We start from the raw sequence: 24,811 nt of genomic DNA, 5'->3' as shown, positions 1-24,811 counted from the left end.
TTGCTCATCCTGATTTAGAGTATCAAATCCCGGGGGACAAACTGGAGCTGTGGATGCACCTGGGAGTTGAGCTCTCCTCGATAAACAAACAGACAGAAGACTCCTCTGATGAGTTTGAGATCTGAGCAGAGTAAGTATCCACTCTCTGGGGGCAAAGCTAGAACCCCTAATATCAGACAGAGCAGAATAGGAGAACCCCAGTAATAACTGTGTAAAAAGATGCACAAATGAGAAAATGTAGTGGTATAACCCTCCTTCCTTTTCACACCATATAATCAATATTTTCGGCATGTTTGAATCACAAAAGTTTAATGTTTCAAAAAAATCATGATATTCATATTTGATCCAAATAACACCTGCAATGACAAGCATAGTTGTACTATTGTTTCATTTGAGTTAAATACAGGTCTTTTTGTATTACCGTATATTTAAACATGGTAACATCCAGAAATCATAGGTAGCATCTAAAGAGGCCCTGTTTATCACCTTTGATTATATAATGCTGCCATCTGTTGGTCAATGAAGCCCAAGCAAGTTTGCAAGGAAATTTAGTCGAATGCCTGTAACTACTGAACTAGATTTGTCTTCAGTGTGTGTGTTCTGTGATTTCCTGTCATTATATAACTAAGATGAGCTGGACTCCACCATCTAGTATTGATCTGGTACCACAGTCCTTGTGAAAAGGTTATAATGAAAGGTGCAATATTCTGACTTTCTTTAATTTCATATAAAAGCATAAATATATATACCCCTTAATCATGGTCGGACATTGCTAATACAATCACCTACACAACATCCTTTTATTACCATATATTTGATATGATAACATTCCACTGAACCCCACAGGCACAAAATCCACATAGAAATGTATATTATTGTATTTTTTAAATTGCCATCTTAGTCTTTCGTTCAAATAAGATTCATATTATAATAACCACACAATTTTATTACCAGAGTGCAATCCAAAATCATGCACAATTCATCAAGAGGTTATGTTATCTATAATTCATAAGACGAAAATCAACAGATTTCATAAACATGATTTTTTATATAACATCTAACATATTGTTCACGATGTTGTCCAATTATTAATGTGGTATCAGACCTGAAAATCCTATAATAGCCTGGTGGTAATACATAGCGGTGCCATTTGAGGAAAGAAACACCTAGGGCAAGGTGTGATCCTCGCATCCTCGAGTATTACAATTGCAAATATAAGCTAGGTCCTTGGGAAACTTCTCAGATAAACATCTTTTTAATGCTTTTCTTTGAAAAACATCCCTTTTAGCAAAAAATAAGTTTAGTTTCTCAAAATTGCAAGATATTTTCTCTGTATTTCATCCCAATGAAGTCCCAGGTGTAACGACTGAGCAGCATTTATAAAAAGGTTATTCAGGGATCTCAGTTTTTCAGGCACATTGTGCACTTGTATTTGAAACAAAAAAAAACAGGAATAAATGCATTTATATTTTTAGGTTGACATATATTTTGAGAAGACGTGACATCAATGACAAGGCACTAGTCAAATACCTATGTACATGTCTTTGGGTCTGACCTCTACCTCCCTTCAATGCCAAAATATATCTGAAACACGTCACAACAGCCTTTCTCATTTAAGAACTGGTAGAGCTGCCCAAGGTCCATGTGATTACCTCTGTTCCCATGGGGGTCAAACATTGCCTCTTCAAAGCCTGTGAATTTGCGCAGAGAGTCTATACTTTCACCAGTCCTGCTGTCCTCTCCCTGACGATCAAGGGGAATATCCTCTCTATGTCGAATCATGATCTTCTTCCATGTCAGAACCTTCACTCTGTGAAATGGGAAAAAAAGTTTTAAGAAATAATAAACCTGGCACCTCAGCAGACTTCTAGCTGTGACATCAGCTGCTAAAAATAACAACACTCAAGATACCTGGACCAGAACCCCTCGCAGGCAGACTGAGGGCCTTCCACACACACAATACCAGGCTTCCCAGGCATGCTAAATCCTGACAGACCCAGCTCCTTGGACCACTCAAGGATGTTCTTCCTCTTCGTCTTGTTGTAGATGTGGTGACTGTAAATCCACAGCCGGCAAAACATGTCCTGCGGCTGTGGAGAGGATGACTCTTTCTTAGGTGCTGCTGATGAGCTCTTATTAATGAAGAGTTGCACATTGTCTTTCACCCAGTCCACAGCAGAGAGCACACATACTTCCCCCTGGCAGTTTTCCATGAGGTATGCATTTAGATCTGTGTGGAGCTGTGTCTGCTGAGCCCTGCTGAGTCCAGCACACCTAGGGCACGAATAAAACATGATGCAAGAAGGATTCAGAGAACATTCAAGGCCACTTGGAGCTGGAAGTTATCATTCTCGGGAGCAAAAACTTCTCAGAAATCTTGTACAAGCTATGATTTGCACTACAACATCACACAAAATAACTAACAGATCCTCAGGAGGTTGACAGGTTTATCAATATGAATGACTACTGCCTATACATTATTTTCTAAAAGTAACTTGCTACTGCAGGATTTTGTCTTGCAATATATATACAGTACAAACATTACCTCTTCTTTATTAGATCTCTGCACAAAACGTCTAGTTTAAAGGAGCTGCATGTTAGTGCTTTGGCCATGAAAAAGCATTGGTACTTTGTGTATTGGGGAACATTCTATGACAGCTGTGTGGAGGTGATCCCAGCCCACTTTTTTTCAATATTTCGAGTACAGCTCCTATAAGTATACTCATCTTTATAATGAAAATGTTATTTTATGATTTGTGTCAGATACTGGCAACCTAATTAAAGTACACAGGAGGAGAAACTAAAACGTATATTCTCAAACAAGCAGCAATTTCCACTACTCATCAAGAATGATATGAATTAATGTTACTGCTTAACATCTCAAAGTGAGCACATACAGCCCACAGCTAATTGTATGATATCCGTATTCATCAACCATGCAGATTCCTTTACTTCCAACAAAGCCGTAAAAGAAGAAACCTCTTCCTCTGTGCCATTAGTCTGCTGCTCATCTATGTAATTGTCTATCACTTGATTTGCACATTAATCGCACACTGTTGTGTTTGGCTTCTTTTTGTGGCTCAGTCGAAATGTGTGTTCTTGAGTCATTAATGTTTGCTTGATAAGGAAATGTTATCAGAATGTTACAATGTTTTAAGCTGTCAAATTGCAGCAGCTGATTTGACATTTTATAAGGCTCCTATTCGCGCATGACTAGAGCTGTACAATTTAGTAGACTGACGAACTAACTATTAATTGTTCATTTTGAGTCACAGATGGTAAAATATTTTGTTTTCTGGCTCTTAAATATGGATTGCTTTTCTCTATTTTATATGGTAATAAACAAGGACTTGGCAATAATTTGATATAATAATATATTGTCTTTCAATGGAAACGTAGCTTGAGGAAATCATATATCGAGATATTGTGATACACAATTACATCATCTAAATTAATCATTTTGCACATAGCGTACTAACCAAAACATTTCAGAAAATCTCATTTTAAATATCAATATTTTATATTTTGCACTTATGTTCCTATTTATTTATTGACTTGCCAGATAATATGCTACATCGAGATATATATCATAATCTAGATATGAAATGAACTACATTGGGATAGAAGCCTTTGGCCATGTCGTCCAGCCAAAAAAAAATGCATTCAAAAACACCACCTTGGAGAAACTGGGGTGAACATTTTTCATTATTTTTTACATTTATGGACCAAATGATAAATCATTTTTTTTGTCCTCATGGCGGCGACAGCAGCAGGCGTGCGTACTGCTGCCTCTCGAGCAAAACCTGAAGTTTATAGAACAACTGATGGCAAAGTCATAGTAGAGGATGAATTGCTAAATTTCCTTGTCATTAAAATGCGAACTCTTGGTCACAATGACATTGTTTTATTGGCAACAAACAACTTCAGTTCAGAGTGGATTGAGTCTTCAAAGAAGCTCCTGTTTGAGTTGTGTCCAAACACCACACAACGAAGCGTCTCCCACAAAGGGCCGCAGAAGGACTCAAACAACGTGAAAGCTTGTCTGAAGATTCTCAACGAATGTGGCGAGGAAATCCCACGGTTTGTTTCGCATTTCCTGAATGCATTACCTCCTATCAGTTTTGATCACATTGATGTGTCTACCTTGTTGGGGCGACTGCAACAGCTGAGCTTGGATATGTGTGGAGTGAAGAGTGCTTTGGAGACACAAACGCGTATTTGCGAGAAGCATAAGGAAGACGCAGTGGTGTTTGATAGCCGGATCTCGGCCATTGAAAACCCTAAAGATAACATACAGGCGTCGGACCTGGGAGACATGTCTCTCTTGACTGACATACTTTCTGAGGAAGTAAGTGCCAGACCCGATGCCGCGGAAGCGCCCACACAAAGTACTCCGCCATGGGTGGATGTTGTGAGGAGAGGTCATCCGAGGTTCACGACCAAAGGCACCTGTTGTGCAGCCAAATCGGGCTCGCCAGGGGCCATCAACACGGGAGAAGAAGAATATTGGAATAGTCGGCACGGGCACTAGCTCTACAATCGGTGTGATCAAGACAAAACTGGTGAACATCTTTGCAACAAAGTTTTCCCCAGACTTGGAAGCTGGAACCCTTAAGGAGTATCTGAAGGAAAAGCTGAGTCGGGAAGTAACCTGCTGTAAGATTGCTGCGGACAGCCTGTGAAGTCAACTGTAAAAATGAATCTCACTGCAATGACCTGTGTCTTATGTATGATCTCATTGTTGACTATTTGTCTGCGTCCAGTAAGCCTTTTTAAAAGTTTAGGAATGTATCAAATCATGTAAAACCAGGATGGAATGCACATGTTTCAGAACTACATGCATTGGCCAGGCAAGCTTTCAAAGAATGGTCAGAGTCAGGCAGAATGAGACAGGGGCCGCTGTTTGAAAAGAAAAAGCATGCTAATGCTAGATTTAAATATGCTCTCTGGTTTATCAGCAGGAATGAGGATAGGATGAGGGCTGACTCCCTTGCTAATAAGCTGAGCAGTCATAGTTACAGTGACTTTTGGAAGGAGATACAGGTTATGAATAACAGTAAAGCACCTTTACCATCTAATATGGATGGGGTCAGTGGCACAGACATGTTGCTGAATTATGGAAACGGCATTATTTCGACTTATTAAACTGTTTAAAAACTGAAATCTTTGTGGTAGAAGATGCGTCTCCCACTGAGGACATGTATGTAAGTCCGGAAGAAGTTCACCATGCCATCCTAAAGCTAGAGGACAACAAGGCCTGTGGTTCTGATTCCATCACTGCAGAACACCTGAAATATGCTAGCTGTAGGGTGGCCCCTCTCCTCTCCATGTGCTTCTCTGGCTTCTTCAAACACGGCATCTTGCCTGAATCTATGATTGCGGTCCAGCTTGTGCCTGTCATAAAGGACAAAATTAACAGCAAGGACTATTATAGACCAATTGCCCTGGCCGGTACTATCTCCAAAGTGCTAGAAAGCATCTTATTGGACAGAATAGAAGCATTCATTCATTCATCAGTTTGGCTTTAAAGCAAAACATGGAACTGACATTTGCATATTTGCCTTAAAAGAAATTCTATCCAAATACAGGAACCAAAACTCAACCACGTTTTTGTGTTTCATTGATGCCTCAAAGGCTTTTGATAGGATCAATCAGTTTAAGTTTAAGTTTTCCCAGAGTTTACCCTGAGCAATAGGGTACTTGATGTGTGTAGTGAGGTGAAATACCTTGGCCATTGTATTTCAGACGATCTTTCAGACGACGCCGACATCAAGAGGCAATGTCATGAACTGTATGCTCAGGCCAATACTCTTAAGAGAAAGTTCTACATGTGTACCCCAGCTGTCAAGGCCTCACTGTTTAGAGCATATTGCACACCACTATACGCTGCTCAACTGTGGAGGAGCTACAAGGTGAATTCCATGTATAGACTCAATGTAGCATACAATGATGCACTGCGTATGTTTTTGCGCGTGCCAAGATGGCACAGTGCCAGCCAACTCTTTGTCAGCCACAGGCTGCCTACATTTAAAGCACTTCTAAGAAATTTTATGTTCAGATTTATGTGTCGTCTTAACATGTCGATGATCTCCATCATAGTCTCATTAGTAGACCCGTTGAAAAGTCACACTCGGTACAAATCTAACATATGGACACATTGGAACAAGAGTATTTCTAATGTAACATGATGCCATTTGCTTTTCTTTTAATCTTTCTTTTAATCTACTTAAGCTACTTATGTATTTTGTATGTTTTTTATATGGACCTTCCCCTATTAATGATAGTTGCAGTTCTACACATGGCATCTAACTGGAAGACTTTTTTAAAACCTGCACATTGAACAAAGTCAACAAAGCCTATACAGTCATAGACCATAGACTATATCTAGACTCTAGTGTTTCAAAGTGCTTCACATTAAAACATATTACATTTGTTTTTCAAGATGTTTTCCAAATCAACAATTATGTGCACATCTTATAATTATTGTAAACCAATCAAATTAGTTATTGTTTATGCACTTGTTATGGCCAGTACCAAAGATGACTTTCTTGTCAAGAACATACTCGTTCTTGGAAAATTTCATATAAACTTATCCAAGTATATAAAAGTGAAACCTTCATCTCATCTCATCTTCATCTGCTTATCCTGGGTCGGGTCGCAGGGGCAGCAGCTTTAGCAGGGAACCCCAAACTTCCCTTTCCCGGGCCACATTAACCAGCTCTAACTGGGGGATCCTGAGGCGTTCCCAGGCCAGTGTGGAGATCTAATCTCTCCACCTAGTCCTTGGTCTTCCCCGAGGCCTCCTCCCAGATGGACGTGCCTGGAACACCTCCCTACGGAGACGCCCAGGGGCATCCTTACTAGATGCCTGAACCACCTCAACTGTTTAAATATATTTAACCATGAATGTATTTTTCATGTCAAAGTCCTTAAAGTTATGAAAAAAAGTAATTCAGTGAAACTTTGAAACATTATTGTAGAATATAATTTACAAAAAAAACATTTGCTCTATTCTAATTTAATTCTTGATGTTTTTTTATTATTATTTTGTAACATTATTTTATTATAATTTTGCACCTTTGTAAACACTTGATCCTTTAGAATAATTCGAAGATTTTGAGACATGTTGTTTTGCATATGTATAGAGTTCATGACTCGTCAAAAGTAGATTTGGACTTACCGGACTGTTATCACTGGTAACACACTGGGATATTCGGATGGATAAGCACAGGCTAGAATGGCATCGGTCTGAGTGGGGCAACAAATAAAACAGTTGTGTTTTAGGACATATTTAAACCACAATGACATACTATAATGCCAGTGGCGTGACGGGAGTCAGTTACCCTCTCCATGCTTGCAGTGTCCAAGATCTGTTTGATGAAAAACTGAGGTCTGGAAGCAGGGGGGCTGTCTGTTGAAGCTGGACCCTCCACAAAGTCCCTGAGTTCAGCTAGTGCCAGCTGGTCTGTGATCTCGAGCTCCTCCTGGGTGGGAAACATGCTGGTCAGCAGCTCTATCTCTGCGAGCTGACACTCAGCCCACTCCAAGTAAGACATGTGTAACGTTACTGATGAAGGCAGCAAACTACAGCGTCGCTCCTCACCACTGTTTCTAAACAGCTTTATGTCTTTCTGCATTCAAGTATATTGTCGCTTTAAATCTTGTCAATCTTCGAACAAAATACAATATATTTATATAAGCTATGGAAGGAAGGAGCTGAACAAGCAGGCTAATCAAACACAACACAACGTCAGCAACATCACCGCTAATGCTGCATTCGGGCGTTGTTTCCACTCGGACTGTTTCCAGCGAAGCACACAGGAAACACGCGTACCCTATGGTACCGGGCAGCAGAAACAGCGGCACTGTCACATGTTGTTCCCGGTTGTTCCTCTTTCGTCTGCCCGTGTCAGCTGGGGTTTCTGCCAAATCAGCGGAGTGATTTTTCACACATTTGAAAGTTTGTTTGCTTCTTTTCAGCATAGAAGGCTTTCATTTCACGGCAGTAATCAGTAAACCAAGTGAACTACGTCCGGATGAGAGCAGTAACGTGTACAGTGATTTCACACAAAGTAAACGAAACTGAAAACTGGGAAGGTTTTAGGCTCCGTTCGTGACAGTAAGTTGACTGGAACCTGTGCATAGCCATGAAATTAAACGTTTCTTATTGTTTTCTTCTGGCACCGAATATGGTAACGTGTACTAAATTGCGTTACACAAGATTATAATGTAAGTTAGCTAGTAGCCAGACCTAGTGAGGCTGCTGTGTCTGACTGATGTCCACTTATCTCTAACTGTGCCTAGCGTTAGGTCAAAATGGGAAAGAAAAGGGGGAAGGACAAGAGCCTCAGAGAGGAGGATGACATTGACCTGACAGGTAAAGAATAAATCATCTTCATAACATATGACAACCTGTAGGTGGCTTATAGGTCTACTTTCCCTCATTGTGTGTGTGTGTGTTTTATACCTCCATAGGTCAGCCCTGCAGGCATATTAAAAAGGGATCCGAACAAACTCTTCTAAAAAAACTCTCTGGGAATTCTGATTGGATAAGTTGCCAGGATTGTAAGCATGAAGAAAATAAAGAAAATATCTGCACCACTGTGCCACTGGACTCTGAAGAAGGAAAAGACACCGCACCCGTATGGATGTGCTTGAAATGTGGCCACAGAGTGAGTTTATTCAGATTTTTAACAGTAAATGGAGTGACATTTTGCTAAATGACCAGCTGCTTTTTCTGCCAGGGTTGTGGGCGAACCTCTGAGAACCAGCATGCCATCAAACATTACGAGACTCCTCGGTCGGATCCACATTGCCTGGTGATCAGTTTGGACAACTGGAGTGTGTGGTGAGTATATTGCTGGGGTGTGTTTATCGCGGAGGCGTACGTTGTGTTTGGAATGAGTAGCACTTGTTCTCTTTTTTTCATTTGTTGCAAAACTTGCAGGTGTTACATATGTGATGAAGAAGTCCAGTACTCCAGAACCGGACATTTGGCTCAGCTGGTGACCAACCTAAAAAAGCAAACCTCTGCAGATCCCATAAAGAGACCCCAGAAAAGTAGGTTCCATTAGAAAGTTTAACATCGCTGTTTGTTTGTTTTTAATTACACATCTCTATAACCATGTCCATCATGTCGTGTTTGGTTTTATAGGAGTGAAGGAAGAAGACAGCTTGTTGGAAGTTGAACAGAAAACAGAGACTGTAAATGTAGAGGAGAGTGAGGAAAAGGACCATCAAAAGAAAAATTCCAAGAAAGAAAGTCTTGGGAAATCACAAAAGTCTGGCACATCTGAAGACAATGGTGCTGTTTCAGTGAAGGGGCTAAGCAACCTGGGAAACACGTGTTTCTTTAATGCGGTCATTCAGGTAAGATTGTGCTCTATAGGATGGTGGTCATTCAGAAAAGTTGTTAATTCTAGAGTTATTATTAATTGCTGTCATTATCTTTTCCAGAATCTCTCTCAAACACAGCTCCTAAGACAGACTCTCAACACAGTGACAGGAGAAAAAATGAGTCTTAGCATTAAACCTGTTGCTTCATCAGATCTGGTGTGTTGCCATTGTTCTTTAAATGTTTGTTGTTAACTGAAAAGATGGTAGATTTATCCTGCCTAATAAACTGTTCATTACATCACAATTTTTATGATTGCAGGAGCCCATTGAAATGACGTTAGAACAGCCCGGATCTCTGACTTTGGCTGTGTGTCAGCTACTCAATGAGATCCAGGAATCCAAGAAGGGTGTGGTAACACCGCAGGAGGTGTTCACACTTGTTTGTAAAAAGTGAGTACAACTACAAGTTGAAGTGGAACTCAGCTTTATTGTCATTGTGAGTAAAATTTTGTTTTCAAGAGTGACCTGGCCACAAGGGCAGCATAAACATTGTTACAGCAATAAACATAAACAATACAAACAAACAAGTACAGCAGCCACACCCTAAAAACCAGTAAGCACAATATACAGTCAATGTAATGCAACATAAGAGAACAATTATAATGCATAAATAGTTGGGCTGTCAATAGTTTAAAATATTTGATTGCCATCAATTGCATCTTTTCTAAATGTACCTTTTTTAAAGGGATATTTTTCATGTTTGAAACACTCTTATCAATGTGGATGTGGACAAATATGCTTACTTTATGCAAATGTATGTATATTATTATTGCAACAATCCAAAACAATGACAAATACTGTCCAGAATAATCTCCAGAATAACCTCAAAGGTACTACATGCTCAAAAAATATTCTGAAAGGGCCTTTCTAAACATTATTCCAGGAAGAAGGAGCAGCATATTTAAAGTTTTTTTTGCCTAGCTTCTAACCTTGGGGACCAATATCTGTAGAGTGCAGGCCATACTGATTTTGGTTTTTACACATGTATGTACACAGATAAGAAGGAACCAACCTAAGGTGAGATTAATATATATGTATAAAATCCTAACCAATGTCAAGGATATTTATCAGCAGAATACAGAGTACAGTGTTGTACGAGATTTCCACAGCCAGTCTTAAAGCATATAAAGCACAATTGTATACAGTATACAACTTCTTTAGGCACTGGTCAGGTGCATTCATAAAGAGCAAGTCAGTGTAGTCTAATAAAGGTAAAATGTTGCCAAATCAAATTTTTTCTTGCCTGTATTCCTTCTCAGCATACTGACTGTAAATGTTGTTGTTCTTTGTCCCATCTCCTTTCTGCAGGGCTGCCAGGTTCAGAGGATTTCAGCAGCAAGATAGCCAGGAGCTGCTGCGCTACCTTCTGGATGGGATGCGAGCTGAGGAGATCAAAGTATGCATTCATTTTTAAACAAGTCTCTTTATATCACATGGTGAAAGTTTTACACTTGAAATGGACTTTGTAGCTGTTCAAGTGGTCCATGTGTTACATGGGAGTAGATTGTGTTGACAGCAGAACAGTGCTGCATTGAACACATGCGTGTAAGCCAACTAATAATGTATAACTCTGTGCACTCAGATTTCTTATTTCAGGCGTATTTAGTCACAAATCAAGTACACATTATGTGTGTAATGCAAAGAATTGTAGCCTAGCAGCATTTTCCCTTTTATTTAATGACCTTAGGTATTTTGCTCTACTAGAAAGGTACTCCAATACGTTGGTTTAATTTCCCGAGCGCAAGAGTCCAATTAAGTGTTAAGAGGCCAAGATGATTGAGATTCTGTGAAAATGTGGCTCATATATGCAAGAGCACGTCCTTATGTTTTAACAAAAGGTTATTCTTATCATTTACATTTAAAGATTGTGTTTGTCCCTGCAGAGAGTAAGCTCAGGGATCATGGAGGTGTTGAAAGAATCTAGAAAAGGCACAGATGGAGAGCAGCTGAAAACGTTAGTTAAAGGTAAGTAACTGGGCTTCAAATGAAACATCTTGTATTCAGTGTCTTGTCAGCTAAAGAAAAAAAAAAAAAAATTGTTGCATTCTGCTTTTGTGTACAATCTTGGCACACCTAATAGTTAAACGCAGATCTTCTGACAGAAGTTCTGATTTCAGAGTACGAGACAAATGGATTTCCAAAAAACTTTGTTGACCAAGTTTTTGGTGGGGAAACGACAAGCACTATAATGTGTCAGCAGTGTAAAACGGTATGTACTGTGGACAAATATTACAATAAACTGTCAGTGTCATGTCAGAGTCAAGCTAAATGGCCACTACTTTGCACTTACAGGTGTCTGTAGTCACAGAGATGTTTTTGGATCTTTCCCTGCCTGTTTCTGATGAGGTAAAGCCCTTACAAGTGTTCTTCTTTTCTTTTTTCGAGTGTTTTTAATATGTTGAGGAATTGTTTGTTCATGTTTAAATTAATTTGTGTTTCATCTGATAGGCATACAGAAAGAAGAACCAGAAAAAAGCGGTTCAGAAAAGCACTGAGTCGAGTCAGGATGGTAGAAACAGCCCTGCTTTGACAAACGGGAATGATGACATTCCCACTGGGTCTGGCAGCAAGTACCAGCAGAAGAAAGCCAAGAAGCAGGCAAAGAAGCAGGCAAAGGTACCTTACTGAATGTTTTTTTTTTTTTTTGCCTTAATTCATCTTTTTGATGGATGAGTGTTGAATCTCTGTGCAAAATAAACAAAAGACTGTATTGTTTCCTTATCTTTGGCGTACAGCAACAGAAGAGGCAGCAGAAGATTGAGGGCAGAGTCACTTTGGACAGTCTCTCCTCTGCTGCAGATGAAAATGATGGGGGAAATGCTGACAATGAAACACACGAAGAATCCTCACTAAGTGAAGGAAGTCCTGTGCAAATCGGTGCGTCTGAACAGGACGAGAATAACCTTGAGCCAGTCCAGGATGAGAAGGAAAAAGAAGAGGATGAGGATTCAGTAATCGACTGCAACTCATCAGTCAATAATCGTTTTACCGTCTTATCAGAGGAGCAGCACTCAGAGGACCATGTCGTAGATGATAACAACATATCTGACATGGATCAGGAAGGAGAAGATGACACACAGCTGGTGAGGGAAATGGAGAATGTAACCCTGGATGATGCCTTTATAGAAGACTCGGATGAAGTGGAACAAAACATGGCGATTGAAGATGAGCCTTTGGAAGCTAAGGAGTACACTGTAGTAAGTCAGGACCCAGAGTTGGCCTTCCACACTCTGGCTACCAGGACGGCCCCTGAGAAACAGGAGTGTTCAGTCCAGTCCTGCCTTTTTCAGTTCACAGAAGTGGAAACCCTCACGCAGAACAATAGCCTGTTGTGTGTCACCTGCACCAAACGACAGGCGAACAAAGACAAAGCTGGAGGTATGTGGAATTTCCCCGACTGATGTGTTTTTCTGTGAAATACACTATCACAAAAGACAAGAAGCCAAATAAATTGTGTGTCTTTGGTATTTTTGTCTAATGTTTTGCTGCTTATTTTTTCTTTAAGCGACTCGCTTTTCCATTTAGGAATCAGTTCATCGTCTTTACTTTGCTTTTGTTTTGTTTAGGATCCAAGAAGAATGTCTACACTGATGCCTTGAAGCAAATGTTGATCTCCTCTCCTCCACCAGTGCTTACCCTTCATTTGAAGAGATTTCAACAGGTAAGCCAGTTAAAGAAAATTTCAGCATTTTTATACCTTTGATCCAGTCAGCCAAGCTGTTATTATTCAAGCAGCTGTGAACCAACTATGTAAAAAAGAACAGCACATTGTGGTTTTTGTTTTGATCTCTTTTTTTCTTTTTGAAAGGCACTGAAACATGTCCTTTTATGGAATTTTAATGAGATTACCTTTTTCACTTGAGTTTTTTATTGCTTTTATACATACACACTGCTCAAAAAATTAAGGGAACACTAGTGTCCTTGTCAATACTGGTAGGATGAGGTGGTACCTGCAGCCCAGTTCAGTTCCCCCAGGATGCCACAACCATACGTGCGATCGCAACAAGGTTTGAGGCTGTAGAAGGGCATCAATTCAGCACCACAACCAGAATCTGCCCAACAAAATGACCTCCAGTAGGCTACTGGTGTTTATGTTTCCGACCAAACTGTCAGAAACCGACTCCATGAGGTTGGCAGGAGCGCCGATGTCCTCTAGCACCGTCTAGCTCATCTGGCATTCACAAGAGAACAGCAGATTAGGCAGGTCAAACTTTGACACCATGTTTTCTTCACAGAGGAGAGCAGGTTCACACTGAGCACATGTGACAGGCGTGAAAGAGGCTGGAGACGCCATGGTGAACGTTATGCTGCCTGTAACATCATACAGCATGAGCGGTTTGGCACTGGTCAGCGATGGTCTTGTGAGGCATATCACTGGAGGATTGCACAGACCTCCGTGTCAACCGTACCCTGACTGCTGTTGGGTAACGGGATGAAATCCTCACAGTGATTGTCAAACCTTACGCTGGTGCAGGACAATGCCCGGTCCCTAGGTCAGAGTGTGTAGTCAGTTTCTGGATGTCAAAGGCGTTCATGCCATTGACTGGCCCTCTAATTCCACTCCAATTCAGCACCTATGGAACGTCATGTATTCGTGCATTTGACGCCACCAACCACAATATACTTTCCAGAAGCTCACTGATGCCCTAATCAAGGTCTTGGAGGAGATCCCATAGGACACCATCCTCCTACTCATCAGGAGCCCAGATGCTGCAGGAGTGCATACAGACACACGGGGGCCATTCAAACTACTGAGTCACATTATGAGTTGCCGTGATAAAATTCACATAAGTTGGATCAGCCTGTGATTTGATTTTCTTCACTTTGATTTTTGGTGTGGTTTTGAATCCAGCTCTGTGGGTTGATGATTTTGGTTTCCATGGACCGTCGTTATATCATTTTGTTCTCAACACATTATACAATCAGAAAAGATTTTCAACTTGAAAGTTGTTCAAAAAGATCATCATCTAGCAGCTTGTGTCATAGTCGTGTCCTTGGGCAAGACACTTCATCATGCCTTGTGCGAATGTGTATGACTGCTGTATGTTTGAGGAGGTGGTCGGAGGGGCCATAGGCGCTGATTGGCTGCTACGCCTCCGTCAGTCTTCCCCAGGGCAGCTATGACTACTATCATAGTTTACCATGTTACCATTACCATGTATGTCTGTGTGAATGAATGGAACCTGGACTCTTGTCAGGCGTCTTGAGTACTGAGAAAGGCACTATATAAATCCAGTCCATTATAAGATCTGATGTGATTTAAGAGTTCCCTTATAAAAAAATTTTGAGCAGTTGTATTATGCAATTAAAACAAAAAGATGACATCAAACATTACAACTATAGTCAGGGGTGGGTTATATTTTACAATGAATAATGCAATGTATTATTTGCTTGCAGCATTGTTTAACACCACAGTTTACAGAGGTCACTTTTGTTGTTTTTCTCTAGACTGGATACAGCATTTGTAAGGTGAACAGACATGTCCACTTCCCCCTGATACTGGATCTAGCTCGTTTTTGTGCAGCTAAATGCAAGGTAAATATTGGGATTAACAGGTTTTATTAAACGTTATTACTCTTATAGGCTTATTTGTAAATGCATCATTGTTTTATTAAAGTCTGAGCTCTAACCTCCAGTTTTTTCCCCCCCGTAACAGAACTTGACAGAGGGGGATACTCAGGTTTTGTACAGCTTGTACGGTATTGTAGAGCACAGTGGAACAATGAGATCAGGTCATTACACAGCGTATGTGAAAGTACGACCTGAGTGCCCCAAACCCTCATCCAATGGACCTGCAGCTGAAGGTAGGTTTACTCGGGTGTGAAAATCAATCAAATAATAACTCCGTCTTAATGTTTTATGTATCCACTAACTCATCACTTCCCTTCAGGACACACAGAGCCACCTAGAGGATCCTGGTTCCATATCAGCGACACAAGTGTTCAGCCTGTGAGCGAGAGTAAAGTCCAGAGTTGCCAAGCCTACCTCCTCTTCTATGAAAGAATCCTCTAATCAAACTGTGCCTCACTACTCAGGAAATCCACACAGACCAACCTGCTGCTTCAGCTCCAAAGGATCACAAACAATTCACCAACCAGTTCTGTCTGTGACTTACAGTAAACGGGCTGTGATGACATTTCTGTTGATTATATAATAGGGGAATTTGACAATGATAACATTTCTCACTTGCGTAACAAGTATTAAACTGGACCAGCTGTATTTTTCTCATTCATGGGAATATGTCAAGGTGTGCAAATGAAAGTCAAGATGGACATTGATCAGATCGTGATATTTGGATTTGTGCACCAAAGCAATTTCAGGAGTTGAATGAAAGTTTCGGGGAGAATAATGTGTAAAATGTATTTATACGTCTATTTTTAGCAATGTCATGAAATGAAATGCATCAAAATGAAAACAGGTCCCTCTGTCTTTTGTGTGCTCTCTTGCTAAATGTTGCACTGAGCATGCGCAGTAAGTGCTGACAGTTTTTTTCTGGTCCAAATTGTCACATGACGAGAGGAAAGTGTGTCTCCGGATGGCCAGAAACAGCTCTCCTCAAAACATACCAATAGCGGTTTTATCAAGCTGCCATGGCAGGTCAGTGAACATTTGCTCTTTGTAAATGAGTATTATGAAGTACAGTTTCAGAATGTTGTGGTTTTTATCCAACAGGACGATGTGTTGGCTCGCTAGAAGCTAAGGGTCTGGCCTAGCGTATAGCCTTTTTCGTTTCGATATCATTTTCGACCATTAACATTAGTATCTTGTGTACTTGTTGTCAGTCGTCAGTAACATAGTGACATTATCAGAACTTTGTATATTTCTTCGTTGCGTCTCTCCAGGCCCATCTTGGCTAACTTGACTAAACATGAGTCAGCGTTTTTAACTCGCTGCCCACGTTCACTTAAAATGACGCTTTTCCTGGATGTAATGTGCTAACTCTGCCCGATCATCTAACTGTTAGATAGTTCATTACATTTTGTGACAACTGTCTATCATTCTTCATCTCAGCCAGCGCAAAGTCAATATAAGTTGCTGTGTTTATCCACGCCATCGTATTTCTATTGTCACGGTACTCAGACTGAATGTAATGGGCTTGAAGTTAAAAGTCTTGCATAACAGCACACCATCAGACTACCCTGTGAACGTTTCTGCCGCTAACAATAATGTAAATAACGGGAGTTCATGTGGCAAGGTGCTATTAGAAATAAAAAAGTACGTTGGAGTAATTTTACATAATAAAAAAATTAATAAAAGTTTCCTTACCGTTTTGGATGTTTTCAGCTATTTCAGCAATGCCTAGATGAAACTTAAGATTGTTCTAGTTATGTTTCTTTAAACTTTTACTTCACCCTCACTATGAAATTATGACTGGTGGCTGTACATGATTGTGCAACATTACATCCCCTGCTAAAGACCGAATTCCTCTAGGGCTGCAACTAATGCTTGTTTTGTTATTGATGAACTAGTAAGTAAATAAAGTCAATTGTAAAAACTGTTGCAGATTTTCCAACAACTGGTTGGTCTATCATTGACAAGGCCTAATTATTGCACCTAAAATCCACACTGGTCTATTTTGACCAACAGTGTACTGGGACAGTGATGACTTTTTTTGACTCCCCCTGCTCCCTCTGTCTCACAGGCTGAGCTTGTAAGAACCATGTCGCTCAAGGACCCTCGCATCTCAGTGTTCACCTTTCAGTCTGCAGTGCACAGCGCTCATGTTCTCCAGTGTCTGAACAACCAGAGGCAGCAGGACACCCTGTGTGATGTGACGGTGGTGGTAGAAAACAGGAGTTTTCGGGCCCACTGCTCCGTCTTGGCTTCCTGCAGTGAATACTTTCACAGCAGAATTACCAACGTCACCAGACAGAATCCTATCATCACCTTGCCTGATGAGGTTGGTCTTGTTCTTTTCAGCTGAAGGATTTGTCAGGGAATAGACGCTGCAAATGATTTGGTTTGTGCATGAATGTATTGGTATTTACAATTTAACCATCATGTGCCACTGCAGAATTCAGTTGCACTATTTCAAATGGTTGAATGATACAAGACAGTTTTGTACTCATTATGTTAACAATAAATTAAGACTGAAGTCCATAACAAGCACAATATGAATAATGCACTTTGGACCAACCTGAAAGAAGGGAGTTCATCTATGAATGGCTAAAATGTTACATTCAGAAAGCTGCAATATCTCTAAATGCTGAGTATTCATGCAAGACCAGCGAACCCAAAAGTTTCTGAATAGGACTAAATTGTTATCACAAGCCTTTGGCTATGGAAAATGCAGACACTGCAATATCTATTTTCTCCAGCAGATGTCTTTGTGTAACACGACAGTTGGTCAAATATGCAGTCCCAGCAATGTGACTCATGCCTGTGCACTCATGTACATCACAATGTCTGTGACAACAACATGTCTGTCAGCCCTGCAGACAGTAAATAGCACTGTTCTTGCTTTGTAGATTTTCCTTGGATGTGTTAGTACCCACTGAGCTTTATAATGTATAGTGTATGCTATACTACATTTCAGGACATGTATCAAACTGCCCTATAGATCTGGATATCCCATGTTCCTTTATTAGCTGGTCATCTTTCTAGTATGGTCGCATTGTAGTGTTTCACAGTTATAGTTTATTATGTGAGTTTTATTGTACCTCAACAACTTGCTGTATCTCCTCTCCCCACAGGTGACCATTGAGGGCTTTGAACCTTTGCTTCAATTTGCCTACACATCAAAGCTGCCCTTCACCAAAGAAAACATTCATGCCATTCACAATAGTGCTGAGTTTTTAGGATTTCATAACTTGGAGTCAGCATGCTTTGATTTCCTCATCCCAAAGTTTTCTGAAGGCAAAAGAACCTCACAGAAGGTCAAGCGTAGAGCCTGTTGTCTGAGCCCTGATCCCAGTGCCAGTTTTGGCCCCAGCGTAGAGAGCAGCCAACCAAAAGCATGTGAGTCACACAGCTCAGTGCCTTCAAGAGGTGATGAACAAACCGATTTCCTCTCACAGTGTCCTCTGAGTGCCCAGGGTCAGACGAGCAGCGGGGAAGAACACTTCTGTTTGGAGAACTGCGGACCACAAATGGCCCCCTTATCTCTGGAGTTAACAGCAAATGGTGTGTGCCCAATGTTGTCTTTGCCATGCCCGGACTCAGACAACGCAGAACATCCCTCCCAGTTCTGCGAAAGAGACATTTTAGAGATAGGAGATGTGTGTAATCAAAGTGAGTTGAGTTTGGCAGACTGTGGCTTACCTTGTGAGCTGCCAACCCCAGAGGATGTGAATCCAACAGAAATCATTGAACCAGTAGGCAGAGATGTTGAGCAGACTGTCGAGACGCTTGGTGCTGAAACCGACTGCAACCCCAGTTCAATTCCACTCCGATTTCCACTCCACACATCAGGGGCAGAAGATTGTAGTGAGTTATTAGAACAGAGTGAGGCTGGCCTCGAACAGAAAATGGAAGATGCTCCACTAACTGCTCTAAGGCACGAAGAGGGAATTGGGGAGAGGAGCAGCGTAGAGAGGGAGGTGGCTGAACATCTGGCAAAGGGATTTTGGTCTGACCTATGCCCATCTCAGAATCAACCACTCCCCTTGGACGCCATGGACCAAAACAATCTGGCAAAAGCATCAGACTTTCATTGGCTTAAGCAGCTGGACCTGAGCTCCAGTGTAGGAGACTGCCCCTTCCTCAGGGACCTTGGGACAGGTGAGGACCCAGCCCCACGCACCGACAGCCTGCCCCAGGCACTGAAGAGCCCCCACATGTCTTCCTCGCTAAATTCTGGGGACGACTCAGACCTGGACACAGATGGAGATACTGAGGCCAACAACAAAAGAGCAGCAGAGGTATTTTTGATACGCAGCTGATATTTGGTTATTGATAGTTGAAGATATCAAATCAAGTAAATCTAACTTCTTAACCCTGTACTCTACAGATTAATCTCCCATTCCCAGTGGAGCAGATCTCTGTGCTCAGCCGGAGTGCCTTCCAGCAGCTTCTGAGACAACATAACCTTACTCAAGAGCAGATGGAGTTTGTCCATGACGTCCGTCGACGAAGCAAAAACCGCGTGGCTGCACAGCGCTGCCGAAAGAGGAAACTAGACAGCATACAGCAGCTAGAGTGTGAAATCAAACGATTAGTAAGTTGCCTTTAATATATTCGGTATTCTCAACATGTTGTCAAACATGATATGATTTAATTTTATGTCCTTTCAACCTTTATTGACCTCTAGTTGTGACCAGTATGAACTGCAGCAATGTTGATGGAAGTACTTTTGTCATCCTAAACAAGTTTCTAGCACAGCCTGCAGGCCTCCGTTAACCCCTTGTCTATTTGCCATAGCAGGAAAAAAAGTGTTATTTTTTTAGTAGAGGTCAGTATGCTAAGTCATTGTAGCATAAATCCAAAAGAATGTATCCTCTGAAAAAGTAAGGCTTCATAATGCAATTTGGACATAATAATACTGCTTTATCATTTGCTTTTGGTATGAGAAGTAAGCGTTTTAGCATTTAACGTAAAATGTGCTTACACATGTAAGTCCTCTGCTGTCGCTAACCATTTTACTCAAAAGTTCAATTAGTTTGAAGTCTATGTGAGGAGCACAGGACAAAAACAATTCATGACATTTCCTATCACTATTTATGACAGCGTGTCAACGCATGTTGCCACTATAAATTCAGTGGTAATTCTGTAGCACATGTAGAAAGATTGAACAGACTAGACCAGAAAATATTAGATTTTTAAATACTAGAGACTGATTAAGGAAGCATGAACAAGGAACAGAGAAAAAATAGAGCACCTCTGACTCCTAAGCTCCATTGAGTGACATTTTAATTTCTGCAGAAGAATCTTCAGTTGTAACATTTTATGATGATGAGTCAAGGAAACTGTCATTGTCGCCACAGAAAAGTCAGAAAGAGCGGCTGCTGCAGGAGCAAACTGAGCTGGAGCAAGACCTGGAGGAGACGCGGCAGAGCCTGTGTGGGTTATGTAAGAGTGTCAGCATTGAGTCTGGCTCTGATCAGGACCACTTGCAACTTCTTGCCAAGATCTCCTCATCAGACTCCCCCATCTCCTCCCCTAGCCTTTTGGTGAAAGATGAGGAGTCCCATATCACTATCAAAATGGTAAGTTGTTCTTCAGAGTGTGACCCAAGCAAGCTGTCAGTTCAAACAGCTGCACCAGAGACTGGCACAGAGACAGAGGAGGCAGGTTCTCCACAGAGCTGCCCTGCTCCCACATCTCTGCTCAATGTCTGTCTGGACATGAACAACAGCTTTTAATTGAACTCAATTTCCATTGTCATTTCAAATCTTGGAGGACCATGGAGCAGGGTTGTACTCCGAGTGTATACTGTAATCCCCTTTTGAATATATATGCTTTCCTGTGAATTTCACTGAATGATTTTCTGTCGGATAATGGTATCTTAAAGTGACATACAGTAATGTCAGATTTCCTTCACTGTATTTCGAATATGCCTTTCAATGTAGTAAACACAGAATCCAGTATTCATCAATTTGAAAGTGCAGACAATTTTTCAGGTAATTCCCAAATGTTTCCATTTCTAAATAAGGAGGACATTTCTTAATATGAAGTTTGTTTTTCTCAGGGAAACTCATAACCTGACACCTGCACACATACACGTATACACACAGTTATAAAAAATAAGTTGTTTCATTCATTTTAGGCTAATTAGTCTATAAATATATTATTAACACATTATACGTGTATTATTGTACCACTATAATGTTTATTTGATTAAATATGCAGCACTAACATAACTTTTTTTTACAGTGGATTACATGGAATTGTTACAGTTAACACAAATCAGCAGCATTATTTGAATGCCAGTGCATAGTTAAATGAATAACTGTCATCTTCCCCCGATGGTTAAGGTATACTTCTGGTGTGTCTGAAAGTGGTATAGGAGAACGTAGGAAATTATGTTATTGAATGCAAAATGTGCCTTATGCAGTAGTATGATATTAATACAAAAATATTATGGAAATATCCTTGTCTCAAGCACTGTTGCACATTAACCCAGAGCCAATATTGATTGGCATTCTTTTACGTTAAGGTCCGTCTGAATCATGTTGAGTATTTTTTATTAAATGCTTTCATGAATAACCGATTTAAATAAACAACATTTTGTTACCATTCCCTGTTTTTTGTTCATCAAGCAAGATGAATACCCCCCCCCCCCCCCCTCTATAGACTACTGATGCCGAGTACCACAGTTTGACCAATAGATGGAAGTACAACTCAATTTACCTCCCCAGCTATGCTTACCCTTCATTGTCTGACTAGAGCACAATCTGAATTGTTCCTTCTGCCACTAATCTGTAAAAGATTGAGCTTTCTTTTAGAGATCTCTATGCATGTGACATATTCCACAAAACAAAACTGGCATTCAGAAAGAACGTTGGACCGATTAAAAACTACTTGCGTCACTATAAACATAATGACTTAAATCATGACTTTATAGTCATGTGCTTATTGCACATGAGATTCTGGTTTTATGAACCAAGACAAAACTCCATTCACTTGGTAGCAAAATTATGTTGCTGCTATCAGTAGTATCTAACAGTTGGGACTGAACAGTTGTCTATAGATTTATTGGATCTACAGAGAATCTTAAGGAAGACTATAGATTAGGGTTGAAATTAAAGATTGAAGGCATCCAGACACTCTGCAGACCAGATATCGAACAAAACTAAGGTGTATATGACAGCCATTCAATTCAATTTTATTTATAGTGCCAAATCATAAAAAAAGTTATCTCAGGACACTTTACAGACTAGGTATAGACCACACTCTATGACTTATTTATGATTTACAACTGAATCGTAAGAAGAAACATAAAATACAAAGTGTGATGTGTTGTACTATGAATATTTAAACAAACTCTAAACTCTCTTTAGCCTTACGTGCTCCTTTCATTTTTTTTATAGCAGCAAAGCAACTAACAGAGGTAACTAGTTATTTATTCACGTGTACACATTCATGTTTAGCAGGCCGCAGATGAGGCACAAGGAAGAAGCTGTTTAGTCATTTTCAAACCAGTTCTACAGATAACCTGTGCCACATACAGTAGAGAGAAGGGTTGGAAAAGAAAGCCACCTTTGTTTTGCATTGTATTGCCCCAGAAACTGCAGTTGTAGCATTTATTGCCTGCATTTGGAACAAGCGTCAAAAACATGCAGCAGATAGTCCTCACTTAGACAGATAGATATATACTTCATTATTTGTTTGTTACTTTCCTAAAAATATGCAGGTCCACATGAATATGTTGCTGCAGATACTTTTGGTACCAATAGGTGGTGTAGGTTGGACTGGCACCTTATCTTCATTCATGGTAAATTGTAACACAAAAAATGATCTCAGGATCACAGTTATACAAGAGACAAGAGGTTGTGACGCTCCCATCTGACAACAGCACTGCTTTAACTGCTAGCATATAGCGTGTTCCGCCCTTTTTTAAATCCCTTTCAATGACATCTTTTATAAAACATCTTTCCTCATCTGTTAAAAAAAAGAATAGTAGAGTCATTCTGTTTGAAGTAGTTCTTAATTTTACCCTCTCTTTTGCATCACATCAACTCGTTTTATGTGTAGACTACACATTGTTTTCAGCACTAGCATTAGATTTTATCAAGATATTTACGAAACAAAATACTAAAAAAAAAGTAATGCTTGCTCAATATAATCTTTGCTTTTGCTGCTGATGGGGGGGACAGTAGCTCAGTCCATAGGTGACTTGGCTGGGAACCGGAGGGTCGTCTGTTAGAGTCCCTGTGTGGACCATGAATGGAGTGTGGACTGGTGGCTGGAGAGGTGCCAGTTCATCTCCTGGGCACTGCTGAGGTGCTGTTGAGCAATGCACCGAACCCCCAACTGCTCGGGGTGCTGGTCACTGGCAGCCCCCTCACTCTAACATCTCTCCATTAATTGCATGTATATAGGTCCTGTGTGTGTGTGTGTGTGTATTTCAGGCCTGTGTGTGTGTAACATGAGTAACAATAATAGAGTGAAAAAAATTGAATTTCCCCGTTGCGGGACTAACTAAGGAATTATTATTATTATTATTCTTGTAAACTAGTTAAATGCATGTGTATGATGAATAGCACCATAACGCTCACCACCATAGCACCATAACACTATCAAATCCACACAACATATAACAAAATAATTTGATGAGTTTACTGTGTCGTCTGTGTATCTGTTTCAGCTAATGGCCTGAGTGTTAGATTAGTTAATATCTATCCTTGAGCTACAAAAGCAAACCAGCTTAACTGAAGGTTTAAAGTTCAAAGAGCTGTTTCGTGTTTGGACAGTGCTTGCCTTGTTGTTTTGTGTCCTTTAAAGTAGCTACTGTAGCACTTGGGGACAATGACGGAGAAAGCAATCTCATAGTGTTTTCCTCAGAACACAATCTCCAAGGTTAAAGGGGTAATTACCCGGGCAACCCTTAAACCACCAATAAAACTTGTTCCTGTCTCTAAGAAGTCACACACAAAGCTCTAAACTTGACAAGTGGAGCTGCATCTAAAAGTCAAAAGGATTAGATGATGTTAATGCCACAGGGATCAGATATCATGACACACATCTGTAGAAAATCCTCAAGTTGATATTTGTGAAAACTGGCATCACCTTCACATGCCAAAAGCACTCCAAAGCATTATGAATTGGACCCGTTTCTGATTTTCCCTCTCAACAATTAGGATTCTTTGTTTGTGTCTTTCATGCACAGTTTGGATTCTGGAGCATTGTAGCGCAAAAACTAAGATTATCCTCTTTTGCAAGCTACACAGGAAGAGAAACTTGATTTGAGGAGGAAGCAGCTGTGCGGCATGGCAAGGTCAGAGGCCCATAATCCGCGGCCTCATTCATGCGAGATTAAAAACCTGCTCTGAGTTCTGATTAAGAACGCAGGGTTAGAAGATTAAAGACCAGCAAACAAAATGAAAGCAGTTTAAGCCCAATCCTGGAATTCATCAGAATACCAAAACCTTAAACTGTCATTACAACGTGAGATTAATGCAAAGCCCCCTTGAACTCTCTCTGTCTTGATATATCTTCTGTGTCAGAGCCTATATTTCCTTTTTTACCAAAAATCTGGATGAAGATCTCTCACTTTGTCATTTCTCTTCACCTCACTCTTTCAATTTTTTTCTCTTATTAAAATTTTTTTTTTTTAATCCTAATGACACATTGTCAGTACGAGTTGGCTAAGATTACTGTCAATAAAATGATGCATCCTTTTATTTATTCATGTTTTTTTTGTCATACAATAAACAATTTTATTTTATAACGTGTTTACGTTGGTAAAGCGGCACGGTGAGACAGTGGTTTGCACTGCCAGCTCACGGCAAGAGGATTCTGGGTTCAAACCTGCTGT

At 40.4% G+C, this 24,811-nt stretch overlaps 3 protein-coding genes across 4 annotated transcripts; 2 read left to right on the top strand and 1 right to left on the bottom strand.

Annotated features, from left to right (window-relative positions):
- Nucleotides 1–1,379: 1,379 nt before the first annotated feature.
- On the bottom strand, nucleotides 1,380–7,743 carry rwdd2b (RWD domain containing 2B). The gene is made up of 4 exons (XM_083913956.1): nucleotides 7,344–7,743; nucleotides 7,181–7,248; nucleotides 1,912–2,274; nucleotides 1,380–1,810 (listed from the first exon to the last, which is right to left on the bottom strand). Exons 1-4 carry the CDS (start codon nucleotides 7,635–7,637, stop codon nucleotides 1,558–1,560), a joined length of 978 nt encoding a protein of 325 aa, XP_083770082.1. The 5' UTR covers nucleotides 7,638–7,743; the 3' UTR covers nucleotides 1,380–1,557.
- A 268-nt stretch (nucleotides 7,744–8,011) lies between these two features.
- Nucleotides 8,012–15,794, top strand: usp16 (ubiquitin specific peptidase 16). 2 transcript variants are annotated; one of them, XM_083913944.1, is made up of 18 exons: nucleotides 8,012–8,119; nucleotides 8,305–8,377; nucleotides 8,476–8,672; nucleotides 8,745–8,848; nucleotides 8,948–9,060; nucleotides 9,155–9,369; nucleotides 9,457–9,552; nucleotides 9,656–9,786; nucleotides 10,705–10,792; nucleotides 11,280–11,361; nucleotides 11,514–11,605; nucleotides 11,689–11,742; nucleotides 11,845–12,012; nucleotides 12,132–12,774; nucleotides 12,963–13,057; nucleotides 14,845–14,931; nucleotides 15,053–15,200; nucleotides 15,287–15,794. In XM_083913944.1, the coding sequence occupies exons 2-18, from the start codon at nucleotides 8,317–8,319 to the stop codon at nucleotides 15,406–15,408; spliced, it is 2,496 nt and encodes an 831-aa protein (XP_083770070.1). In that variant the 5' UTR covers nucleotides 8,012–8,119; nucleotides 8,305–8,316; the 3' UTR covers nucleotides 15,409–15,794. The 2 variants fall into 2 exon arrangements, with proteins under 2 accessions (XP_083770070.1, XP_083770071.1); XM_083913945.1 differs by having other exon boundaries at nucleotides 8,031–8,119; nucleotides 8,311–8,377.
- A 102-nt stretch (nucleotides 15,795–15,896) lies between these two features.
- LOC310947211 (transcription regulator protein BACH1-like) lies at nucleotides 15,897–21,679 on the top strand. Its single transcript, XM_083913950.1, has 5 exons — nucleotides 15,897–15,993; nucleotides 17,039–17,296; nucleotides 18,090–19,256; nucleotides 19,346–19,552; nucleotides 20,319–21,679. The coding sequence occupies exons 2-5, from the start codon at nucleotides 17,057–17,059 to the stop codon at nucleotides 20,694–20,696; spliced, it is 1,992 nt and encodes a 663-aa protein (XP_083770076.1). The 5' UTR covers nucleotides 15,897–15,993; nucleotides 17,039–17,056; the 3' UTR covers nucleotides 20,697–21,679.
- Nucleotides 21,680–24,811: the final 3,132 nt, after the last annotated feature.

The sequence above is a fragment of the Echiichthys vipera genome (assembly GCF_963691815.1).
Source record: "Echiichthys vipera genome assembly, chromosome: 5".
NCBI lineage: Eukaryota > Metazoa > Chordata > Actinopteri > Perciformes > Trachinidae > Echiichthys > Echiichthys vipera.
This window is presented reverse-complemented; position numbering and strand designations above follow the sequence as displayed.

What these genes read in the sequence shown, in the direction of transcription:
- rwdd2b (XM_083913956.1), bottom strand. Translation starts at nt 7,637, where the DNA reads ATGCAGAAAGACATAAAGCTGTTTAGAAACAGTGGTGAGGAGCGACGC. An exon ending in ACACTGCAAGCATGGAGAGG is followed by an intron (nt 7,249 to 7,343) that starts GTAACTGACTCC and finishes TGCCCCACTCAG; the next exon opens with ACCGATGCCATTCTAGCCTG. An exon ending in TGCGAGGGGTTCTGGTCCAG is followed by an intron (nt 1,811 to 1,911) that starts GTATCTTGAGTG and finishes CCCATTTCACAG; the next exon opens with AGTGAAGGTTCTGACATGGA.
- usp16 (XM_083913944.1), top strand. Translation starts at nt 8,317, where the DNA reads ATGGGAAAGAAAAGGGGGAAGGACAAGAGCCTCAGAGAGGAGGATGAC. An exon ending in ATTTGAAGAGATTTCAACAG is followed by an intron (nt 13,058 to 14,844) that starts GTAAGCCAGTTA and finishes GTTTTTCTCTAG; the next exon opens with ACTGGATACAGCATTTGTAA. An exon ending in TTTGTGCAGCTAAATGCAAG is followed by an intron (nt 14,932 to 15,052) that starts GTAAATATTGGG and finishes CCCCCGTAACAG; the next exon opens with AACTTGACAGAGGGGGATAC.
- LOC310947211 (XM_083913950.1), top strand. Translation starts at nt 17,057, where the DNA reads ATGTCGCTCAAGGACCCTCGCATCTCAGTGTTCACCTTTCAGTCTGCA. An exon ending in ACAACAAAAGAGCAGCAGAG is followed by an intron (nt 19,257 to 19,345) that starts GTATTTTTGATA and finishes TGTACTCTACAG; the next exon opens with ATTAATCTCCCATTCCCAGT. An exon ending in AGTGTGAAATCAAACGATTA is followed by an intron (nt 19,553 to 20,318) that starts GTAAGTTGCCTT and finishes TTGTCGCCACAG; the next exon opens with AAAAGTCAGAAAGAGCGGCT.